The sequence below is a fragment of the Eleutherodactylus coqui genome, chromosome 13 (assembly GCF_035609145.1).
Source record: "Eleutherodactylus coqui strain aEleCoq1 chromosome 13, aEleCoq1.hap1, whole genome shotgun sequence".
NCBI lineage: Eukaryota > Metazoa > Chordata > Amphibia > Anura > Eleutherodactylidae > Eleutherodactylus > Eleutherodactylus coqui.
In genome coordinates, this window is record NC_089849.1 from 10,590,197 (window position 1) to 10,601,855 (window position 11,659).

General features: G+C 46.4%; 1 protein-coding gene across 1 annotated transcript; it reads left to right on the top strand.

Annotated features, from left to right (window-relative positions):
• The first annotated feature begins 3,206 nt into the window (after positions 1 to 3,206).
• CIMIP1 (ciliary microtubule inner protein 1) lies at positions 3,207 to 8,772 on the top strand. The gene is made up of 4 exons (XM_066586389.1): positions 3,207 to 3,344; positions 5,781 to 5,862; positions 6,227 to 6,331; positions 8,536 to 8,772. The coding sequence occupies exons 1-4, from the start codon at positions 3,274 to 3,276 to the stop codon at positions 8,689 to 8,691; spliced, it is 414 nt and encodes a 137-aa protein (XP_066442486.1). The 5' UTR covers positions 3,207 to 3,273; the 3' UTR covers positions 8,692 to 8,772.
• The last annotated feature ends 2,887 nt before the right edge of the window (positions 8,773 to 11,659 follow it).

Sequence of the window (11,659 nt, forward strand, 5' to 3'; positions counted from 1 at the left end):
AGTAGTTATATTCTTGTACATAGGGGGCAGTATTATAGTAGGTATATTCTTGTACATAGGAGCAGTATTATAGTAGGTATATTCTTGTACATAGGAGCAGTATTATAGTAGTTATATTCTTGTAGATAGGGGGCAGTATTATGGTAGTTATATTCTTGTACATAGGAGGCAGTATTATAGTAGTTATATTCTTGTACATAGGGGGGCAGTATTATAGTAGTTATATTCTTGTACTTAGTGGGCAGTATAATAGTAGTAATATTCTTGTACTTAGTGGGCAGTATTATGTGTGTTTATGACAGTATTACAGTAATTAGAGGCAGTATTATAGTTAGGTGTTTCCAGCATCTTCTCACTTTGTTTTGTGGTATTTTATTAGTGTTCAAACGGGAACATTCGCTCGTCTGGTCCATCTCTCCTTGGCTTGTTTTACGCAGTGAGTTCCTCAGGAGATATTTTTTCATTAGAAACGTCCCATTTTCTCAATAGAGTATTAAAGAAATATTAAAAATGATTTTGCAGGATTAATAGCATTGAGACGAACATGGCCGCCAGACAATGGCTAACCTTTCACTGCGCTGATTGGAGACGCTACTAATTTAATTGCTACTTAATTGATAATTGGAACTCCAATAGGTTAGAGCACCTGGCTGTATGTGAGGAGTCCGGAGTTTACTCATCGCCACCGCATCATATTGTAATTACAATCGTTATCTTCCAGTACACAGACGGTGATTCAAGTTTCCCTTTCCTGTGGATAAAGAGCCCTTCCCCAGTAAATACAAGTCCTTGAGTCATAAAATAAATCTTGGTATTTGTATAGCGCCAACTTATTCCGCAGCGCTTTCAGGTAATTATTATTTATTATCCCCCACCAGGCTGGGTCCTCATTTTACTGACCTCAGAAGGATGGAAGGCTGAGTCAACCTTGGGCCGGCTACCTGAACCATGTAGTGGGTGGGGGGTTGAACTTGCAACCTTCAGGTGATGGGCGAGAGCTTACACTCTGCGTTACACGAGGCTCTAATCCTTTACTACTTTATTGGGTGATATGATATGGTTGCCATTATATAGGGGTTGTCAGCCAGCTTTCCCAGATACTTGGATGGCAAATGGCTAATGACGGTGTGAGGCGACCCCTTATTCATACTGCACAGATTTGCCATTTAAGAGTCTTGAAATGCTGGGTGATAATCAATATGGCCCCCGTTGAAGCTGCCAACCAACAATGGAAACTCCTGCAAAACCCGCACCAACAGCACGCACCTGTGTCCTATCTCTTTTAGCTGCGTGCTGTTTTGCACTTCAAATTCCACACATATGAACGATTCTATAGGAACCGATTGGTAATTATAACTATATATAATATATCAGGGGTCAGTGCAGAGATCTCTCCCATCATCTATTATATCCAGGACTGTAACAAGGGGGCGCTCTAATAACTATGTATAATATATCAGGGGTCAGCGCAGAGATCTCTCCCATCATCTATTTATATCCAGGACTGTAACAAGGGGGCGCTCTAATAACTACGTATAGATATATCAGAGGACAATACAGAAATCTCTCCCATCATCTATTATACCCAGGACTGTAACAAGGGGGCGCTCTAATAACTATGTATAATATATCAAGGGTCAGTACAGAGATCTCTCCCATCATCTATTTATATCCAGGACTGTAACAAGGGGGCGCTCTAATAACTATGTATAGATATATCAGGGGACAATACAGAAATCTCTCCCATTATGTATTTATATCCAGGACTGTAACAAGGGGGCGCTCTAATAACAATGTATAGATATATCAGGGGTCAATACAGAGATCTCTCCCATCATCTATTATACCCAGGACTGTAACAAGGGGGCGCTCTAATAACTATGTATAATATATCAGGGGTCAGTACAGAGATCTCTCCCATCATCTATTATACCCAGGACTGTAACAAGGGGGCGCTCTAATAACTATGTATAGATATATCAGGGGTCAGTACAGAGATCTCTCCTATCATCTATTATATCCAGGACTGTAGCAACGGGGCGCTCTAATAACTATGTATAATATATCAGGGGTCCGTAGAGAGATCTCTCCCATCATCTATTTATACCCAGGACTGTAACAAGGGGGCGCTATAATAACTATGTATAATATATAAGGGGGCAGTACAGAGATCTCTCCCATCATCTATTATACCCAGGACTGTAACAAGGGGGTACTCTAATAACTATGTATAGATATATCAGGGGTCTGTACAGAGATCTCTCCCATCATCTATGATACCCAGGACTGTAACAAGGGGGCGCTCTAATAACTATGTATAGATATATCAGGGGTCAGTACAGAGATCTCTCCCATACATATTATACCCAGGACTGTAACAAGGGGGCGCTCTAATAACTATGTATAGATATATCAGGGGTCAGTACAGAGATCTCTCCCATCATCTATTATACCCAGGACTGTAACAAGGGGGCGCTCTAATAACTATGTATAATATATAAGGGGGCAGTACAGAGGTCTCTCCCATCATCTATTATACACAGGACTGTAACAAGGGGGCGCTCTAATAACTATGTATAGATATATCAGGGGTCAGTACAGAGATCTCTACCATTATACTCAGGTCTGTAGCAAGGGGGTGCTCTTATAACTGTATATAATATATCAGGGGGTCAATACAGAGATCTCTCCCATCCTCTATTATACCCAGGACTGTAACAAGGGGGCGCTCTAATAACTATGTCTAGATATATCAGGGTCAGTACAGAGATCTCTTCCATCATCTACTATACCCAGCACTGTAACAAGGGGGCGCTCTTATAACTGTATATAATATATCAGGGGTCAGTACAGAGATCTCTCCCATCATCTATTATACCCAGGACTGTAACAAGGGGGCGCTCTCTGCATCTAGAAGAACATTAGGGTTAAATAGACTGAACTCGATGGACGGGGGGCTTCTTCCTGCCTAACATACTATGTTACTATCTCCCCAACTATACTACAGGGCCTCCTTCATCGAGCCCCTCTAATAGAAGGGCTGTTCTCGTTGCCCGTAGCAACCAATCAGAGTGCAGCTCTCATTCTCCCTCAGCAGTATAAGCTGTGCTGTCATTGGTTGCTGGGACAAGGCCAGTCTTACTGTTGGGCATGGACAGACGAGCGGTAGTATTGTGTCCTGAGCTGTTCTAGTGCCTCCTGTGTGACATCACCTCCGGTTACCTGGCTACAGGTAAACATCAACCGGCAGCGTCCTGACTCTGCAGGGGAGACATGGCGGCCGCGCCCCCGCACAGCCCGCGCCACGGCAAACACAGCGACTGTGTGGTGCAGGACATGATCTGGTAACATAATACTTACAGGATGGGGAGGGCGTGTATATATATATGTGTGTGTATACAGGGTATGTAATACATGTAGAAGGTGAACACAGCAGAGGGAGAGCGTAATAATGTATAACAGGCTAGTAGTTGGTTCACACAGCTGTAAATCTATAATGCGTCTGTATAGTGATATGTATAAATGTGTATATAGAGGAGGTGACATATACAGTAATACCCCTCCCCTACAACCATTATATAGATATATACACTGATTGTCAGTTACATCCCCCATAGAAGGCTCTACTACCCTGTTGTACCACCTCTAGCTTGGATACACGGTGTCATACGGGGGCATGGAGGCTCTAGTACCCTGTTGTACTGCCTCTAGCTTGGATACAAGATGTGATACAGGCGGGCATGGAGGCTCTAGTACCCTGTTGTACTGCCTGTAGCTTGGATACAAGATGTGATATGGACGGGCATGGAGGCTCTAGTACCCTGTTGTACCGCCTCTAGCTTGGATACAAAATGAGATACGGGGGGCATTGAGGCTCTAGTGCCCTGTTGTACCACCTCTAGCTCGGATACAAGATGTGATACAGTCAGGCATGGAGGCTCTAGTACCCTGTTGAACCGCCTCTAACTTAGATACAAGATGTGATACAAGCAGGCATGGAAGCTCTAGTACCCTGTTGTACCGCCTCTAGCTTAGATACAAGATGTGATACAAGCAGGCATGGAGGCCCTAGTACCCTGTTGTACCACCTCTAGCTTGGATACAAGATGTGATACGGGCGGGCATGGAGGCTCTAGTACCCTGTTGTACCACCTCTAGCTTAGATACAAGGTGTGATACAAGCAGGCATAGAGGCTCTAGTACCCTGTTGTACCGCCTCTAGCTTAGATACAAGATGTGATCTGGTGCGCATAGAGGCCCTAGATTTGCAAAAATCTCGTCCACACGGGGCGGCCAATCTGTCGCGGCAAACCCAGGCAAAACAAATGGTGTTGTGCAGAATTAACAGCCGCAGCATGTCAATTCTTTTTTCCGTTGTCTCACTCCTCTCTATGGGGAGAGAAAGCCGCAACGGAATGCCAGCTGCTGTACTGCTCCATAGCCCGCGGGCAAAATGCTGCAGGTTTTGAAGCTGCGGCTCTTCCGCGGAAATCTCGCGGCTTTTCGGTGCGGCCAACCCTGATATTTCCGCAGGATTTCCGTCCCATGGGAACCCAGCCCAGGGCCTCAGGTGACAAGACCGTTCATCTAATCACCACAACTCTCAGCATTTACAGATCTCACAGAATATCAGGAATAAACGCCCCCTGCAGGCCAATATATGTAGTCACAGCCACTAAATGTTTTAGCGATTCACAGTCTGCTGGATCCTTCAATTACAATTTCAGTTTGATTAGTAATCAAATTCTATATAAAGTAATGCGATATATTCTGTCGGTCTGTTATCACAGCATGGATCCAGCGGTGGTCGGGATATGATATGTGTGGTCTCATTGTAACATCATATCTACCATGTTTGAGGCTGGTGTACGGCCCCAGTGACTGGGATATTGGCAGTGCGGCACACTAAGCATGTATGAGTACATTATGGGGATATATTATGGTTCTCCTCCCCGTCTGTTGGTGCCTGAAGTGGTGAGGGAGAAATCAGATGCAGTTGGGAGCGTCTCAGTCTGAGATTTGATGCATTACAATTTGCAACTTAGGGAGAGGCAACTTAGGTTTCAGTGTGGGGTCGCCCTTTTCAGGGCGGTTACTCCACTTGCTCATCTAGATATTATAGTTTGGGACATTATAGGGTGCAGTTAGGTTTTTTTATATAATTTGATTACTAATAAAATTGAAATGTAATTAAAGGACACAGTTTACTTTTCTATGAATCTCATTTGCATATTTGCCTGAGATGCAACTGCATGCCAAGTTTTGCAGCAAAACAACAACTTCTTCTGGGAGATGGATTGTTCTCTTCTTTTACAAAGAGTATACATCCATCTGTATATACCTTGTGTGTGTAGGATGGGTAAAATAACGTGTGGAAAGAGCCAGTGGTGTGTATAGCAGATGGGCTGTGTACACAATACGAGTACGCCTAGAGCAGCTGCAGGTACAATCCTGTAAGTGGAGCGGGTCACCGGATTGTGTGATTACCTCTCATCAATCATTTAGGGTGAGGATCTGATTGGATCTCACTACTTGCTCTCAATTACAGCGGCCGCCATCAGGCAGCGCAGTGGCTGTGTACATCCCCAGAGAATCCCTTTCCATATGGAGGACCCCACATATCCATACATTACACATATAACCATTCATGTCATTATTCTATGCAGGTCCCAATTGCAGCGTCCAAACAATGAGACTCCTCCCCACACAATCTGCGATTTGTGAAAAAGAGGTGAAAAAACTGTAATAATCTCCATTAATGTCCTATTTTGCATGTTCAGGAAAGCGCATGTGAAAAAAGAGCAGGAAACCACCAAGATGTGGCCCGAGAACTGGGGGTTCCTCACTGCACAGTACAACAAGGTAAATATTCACTGACAGCAAACGGGTACAATTGGCAAGAAGCCTTGGTACTTAAAGGAAAGCATCACTGGCAGTGGTTTTCTTTAGATTAGGGCAGGTCAATCAAAACTGATCAAATAGGTGCAACTGTACCCACTAAATGCCCCCTGGGCTGCCAATGAGAGGACCAGAAAAAGTGAGCTCCATCCCAGGAATCCTTAAGATCAGAGCACTTCCTGTTTGCAAGGCAAAGGCTGCAGAGAAGGTCACGTGACGCCACTCTGCTCTGCTGATTGGCTGAGGCTCCACACAGAGGGGAGGAGCCTAAATTTATAGAAATTAGCTCCAAAGTGAGCACCTTAAAGCGTCCTTCTCTTTCTTACAGCCAAGAACCAAAACCAGCATGGAAGCAGAGGAGGTAACACGAGAAATAAAAGTCCCCGACAGCATGAAGATTCGGACAGTGACCCCCGTGGAACAGCACATAAAGGTCAGAGCACTAATATGGACTACTGGACTATGTGGATAGGGAAACTGGGAGGGGGGGTTGAGCAAAAAACAAACAAACCCCATTTTCAAGATCTCTGCTTGCTGTCAATGAACATGTCTGTCTATATCCAGCTAAGCTTGAGCTATTACGGTACTTCTCACAGCTGGGGATTTGTTACAGTTGTATCCAGTCTATACAATGTGGATACATGTTGCCTGTACTGAGCGAGCTGCAATGTGTCAGAGGATTGTCTGCACTGGATACAATTGTAACAAACCTTCAGCTGTGAGATGCATTTGGTTGGGGCAGGTTTTCAGCCTCTGGATATTAACCCCTCAATGACGCAGCCTAGTTTGGTACTCAAGGATATGATTTGGGGGGGATTTTCATGTTTATACTTTAAAAGCCATAACTCTTGTATTTCTATGTCGGCACGGCTGTGCGAACGCTTGTTTTTTGCGTGACGAGCTGTAGGTTTTTAGTTGTACCATTTTGGATAACTTTTATTAATTTTGTGGGGCGGCATGCGTTCTGTCATCCGTTTCACGGCGCCCACTATGCGCTATATATGACATGGTAACTTGTTTCTGTAAGTCGGTGTGATTACAACAATAACAAAAATATTCGTTTTTCTAGATCTGTTTTTTTGCATTCCTGCATTCAAAGACCTAGAACTTTTTTTATTTTTCCATGGACGGAGGAGGCGAAATTAACAAAAAAAAGCATTTTAGCTTCGTTGTTTTTCTTTTATTTTTTATTCTTTATAGCTTTCGCTATGCAGGAAAAGTAGAGTGTTCTATTTATTGTAAAAGTCGCTAAAGATGCAGAGATACCAAACTTGTTGTTTTTTTAAACAAAGAAGAGAAAAGAGCACCAAAAAAGCATTTTTGCATGCTTTTTAGGGCGCCGTCAGACGACCGTATACCGGCCGGATATTCACGCCAGCCGATATACGGCGTCCCTCTGTGCAGGGGGAGGAGGCTGGAAGAGCCAGGAGCAGTGCACTGAGCTCCCGCCCCTCTCGGCCTCCTCTCCGCCCCTCGGCACTATTTGCAATGAGAGAGGGGGGACGAGGCGGGGCCTAGTCTACCAGCTTGGCTCCGCCCCCACCTCCCCTCCTCTCCTTGCAAATAGTTCAGAGGGGCTGAGAGGGTGCAGTAGGGGGTGGAAGCTCAGTGCACTGCTCCCGACTCTTCCAGCCTCCTCCCCCTGCAGAGAGGGACGCCGTATATCGGCCGGCGTGAATACCTGGGCGATATACGGTCGTCTGAATAAGTCCTAAATGTGGATTTATTTTTTTTTTACTATTTTAATTTTTTTCACCATTTTTATGCCCCTGCAAAAGACTTTAATCTGCAATCTTATGATCACTGAGATAATACACTGCAGTAGTTCTGTATTGCAGTGTATTATCTCTATTCATTTACATTGAAAGCCATGAAAGACCCAGAGGCCACTGTTGGGACACTTCACACGGGGCAGAATTAGTCCGTGTGGACATTTCTGCGTCACAATGTTATCCTTATGGGGCTTGAATTACATACCTAAATCCGTACGTCTTTGCTTAAAAAACGCAAGTGTAAATTCTGCTACGAAATTTAGGACGTCTTGCAGAATTGTTGCAGATCTCTAACATCCAGGAGATGTCATTCCACAATTAAAATCTGCAGGAAAAAAAACTCAAGAAATTCTGCAAGATGTTCTGCAGCAGGCATTCCCCAGTTAAAAATGCAACAAAATCCACACTAATTGACAGAATCTGCATCTGCGCTGCATCCTGTGCGAAAGATCCCTTAGGCCTCCAGTTAACACTGCAACTCATCAGACCTCCACTAGTCCATGGCAGAGGGCCGATGACCTTACTGAGGGAGCTCCCTCCCTTTATTAACTCCATACATGCCACAAGCAACATTGATCACAGCATGTAAGAAGTTAACGGTGGGGATCAGTGTTCTGTCCGATCCCTGCTGTTGCAGAAGGACCCTCAGTCACTCGCTCTGCCGATGGCGCCAACTCAGCTCCTGAATCCACGCCATCCATATGCAGTAAATGTACGGCATTTTGTGGGAACTTCTTTTCCCTCATGATGTGAAGGGTTAATAAGAATATCCTTATTCACTGACAGCAAGCAGAGATTTTTATAATATGAGGACTTGAAACACATAATGTATTAGAAAGCCCAATAAAGTCTCATTTCCTCCCAGGTTGACCCGTCTCCTGCCTTTCCCCAAACAACCCAAGGCCTGATTGGCTGGAGGTCGACCGTCCCGGCCCTGCAGCTGGAGCGTTACGGCAGAACTCAACACCTCAAGGGCAACTTTTGTAAAAGCATGAAGTGGCCGGCTGAAGGGATCGCCTAACTGGTCTGCGCAGCCGGCGCCAAGAACGAACGGAACGCGGAAGCCGTTGTATAATATAACGAAGTAGTGCAAAGTCAAAAAGTTTGGGGTTTTTTTGCACGTTCTGAAGCAAAACAGAAAATCCATTGGAGGAGACGAGGGAGCGATGACATTCACATGAGCGAATGAGGGCAGAGTTCGTTCATTCGCTCGTGCAGTCTGTTTATACAGGCAGATAAATTGTTCGCATATCGTTGAGTCGTGTCTAGAGATGAGCGAACACCAAAATGTTCAGGTGTTCGTTATTCGGAACGAACTTCCCGGGATGCTCGAGGGTTCGTTTCGAACAACGAACCCCATTGAAGTCAATGGGCGACCAGAACATTTTTGTATTTCGCCGATGCTCGCTAAGGTTTTCATGTGTGAAAATCTGGGCAATTCAGGAAAGTGATGGGAATGACACAGTGACGGATAGGGCAGGCGAGGGGCTACGTGTTGGGCTGCATCTCAAGTTCACAGGTCCCACTATTAAGCCACAATAGCGGCAAGAGTGGGCCCCCCCCCCCCTCCCAACAACTTTTACTTCTGAAAAGCCCTCATTAGCATGGCATACCTTTGCTAAGCACCACACTACCTCCAACAAAGCACAATCACTGCCTGCATGACACTCCACTGACACTTCTCCTGGGTTACATGCTGACCAACCGCCCCCCCTCCCCCCCCACAGCGCACACCAAAGTGTCCCTGCGCAGCCTTCAGCTGCCCTCATGCCACACCACGCTCATGTCTATTTAGAAGTGCGTCTGCCATGAGGAGGAACCGCAGGCACACACTGCAGAGGGTTGGCACGGCTAGGCAGCGACCCTCTTTAAAAGTGGCGGGGCGATAGCCCACAATGCTGTACAGAAGCAATGAGAAATATAATCCTGTGCCACCGCCATCAGGAGCTGCACACGTGGGCATAGCAATGGGGAACCTATGTGCCACACACTATTCATTCTGTCAAGGTGTCTGCATGCCCCAGTCAGACCGGGCTTTTTAATTCATAGACACAGGCAGGTACAACTCCCTATTGTGAAGTCCCTGTCGACCCACAGCATGGGTGGCTCCCTGGAACCCACCGGCGGTACACAGAAATATCCCATTGCATTGCCCAACACAGCTGAGGTAGTAATGTTGTGCTTAACCCTTTCCAATCCAATTTGTATATGGTTTTCCTAGGGGGCTTACTCTTTTTCTGCCGTTATACAACGGCGCTATATGCTGGCTAAAGCCAGTACTGCATGAGCTGACACGTAGGATAGGCTCCGACAGCAGAGAGGCTGGCAATATACAGTAAGAGAACCCCGACGGACGTCTACCAACAACGGAGCTGTACAGCCTTAAACCCTAATGTCTTCACAGGTCAGACAGTGGACTGGAAAGGGTTAATGCAGGTGGGCTTCGGCCCACACTGCATGCCCCAGTCAGACTGGGTTTCTTTACAAGTGGACACATGTAGGTTAAACTCCCTGTGGACCCACTGCCTGGGTGGGTGCCAGGAAGCCACCGGCGGTACATAGAAATATCCCATTGCATTGCCCAACACAGCTGAGGTAGTAATGTCGTGCTTAATACAGGTGGGCTTCGGCCCACACTGCATGCCCCAGTCAGACGGGTTCTTTAGAAGTGTACAGATGTATTAAAAACTCCGTGTGCACCTACAGCATGGGTGGCTCCCTGGAACCCACCGGCGGTACACAAAAATATCCCATTGCATTGCCCAACACAGCTGAGGTTACGTCAGCTGTAATGCAGGTGGGCTAAAAATTAATTTGATTACACTGTAGGCGAGGGCCCACAAAAATTGCTGTATCAACAGTACTAATGTACATCCCAAAAATTGGCCATGGCCAGCCAAGATGGCAGGTGAAACCCATTAATCGCTTTGGTTAATGTGGCTTAAGTGGTAACTAGGCCTGGAGGCAGCCCAGTGTAACGAAAAATTGGTTCAAGTTAAAGTTCCAATGCTTTTAAGCGCATTGAAACGTATAAAAATTGTTCTGAAAAATTATTTGAGTGAGCCTTGTGGCCCTAAGAAAAATTGCCCGTTCAGCGTGATTACGTGAGGTTTCAGGAGGAGGAGCAGGAGGAGGAGGAGGAATATTAGACACAGATTGATGAAGCAGAAATGTCCCCGTTTTGGATGGTGAGAGAGAACGTAGCTTCCATCCGCGGGTGCAGCCTACGTATTGCTTACGTATCGCTGCTGTCCGCTGGTGGAGAAGAGAAGTCTGGGGAAATCCAGCCTTTGTTCATCTTGATGAGTGTTAGCCTGTCGGCACTGTCGGTTGACAAGCGGGTACGCTTATCTGTGATGATTCCCCCAGCCGCACTAAACACCCTCTCCGACAAGACGCTAGCCGCAGGACAAGCAAGCACCTCCAGGGCATACAGCGCGAGTTCAGGCCACGTGTCCAGCTTCGACACCCAGTAGTTGTAGGGGGCAGAGGCGTCACCAAGGATGGTCGTGCGATCGGCTACGTACTCCCTCACCATCCTTTTACAGTGCTCCCGCCGACTCAGCCGTGACTGGGGAGCGGTGACACAGTCTTGGTGGGGAGCCATAAAGCTGGCCAGGCCCTTAAAGACTGTTGCACTGCCTGGGATGTACATGCTGCTCGATCTACGCACATCCCCTGCTACCTTGCCCTCGGTACTGCGCCTTCTGCCACTAGCGCTGTCGGCTGGGAATTTTACCATCAGCTTGTCCGCAAGGGTCCTGTGGTATAGCATCACTCTCGAACCCCTTTCCTCTTCGGGAATCAGAGTGGGCAGGTTCTCCTTATACCGTGGATCGAGCAGTGTGTACACCCAGTAATCCGTAGTGGCCAGAATGCGTGCAACGCGAGGGTCACGAGAAAGGCATCCTAACATGAAGTCAGCCATGTGTGCCAGGGTACCTGTACGCAACACATGGCTGTCTTCACTAGGAAGATCACTTTCAGGA

Coding starts and splice junctions, on each gene's coding strand:
- CIMIP1 (XM_066586389.1), top strand. CDS start 3,274: ATGGCGGCCGCGCCCCCGCACAGCCCGCGCCACGGCAAACACAGCGAC. Junction 5,863..6,226: donor TCACTGCACAGTACAACAAG/GTAAATATTCAC, acceptor TCTTTCTTACAG/CCAAGAACCAAAACCAGCAT. Junction 6,332..8,535: donor CCGTGGAACAGCACATAAAG/GTCAGAGCACTA, acceptor ATTTCCTCCCAG/GTTGACCCGTCTCCTGCCTT.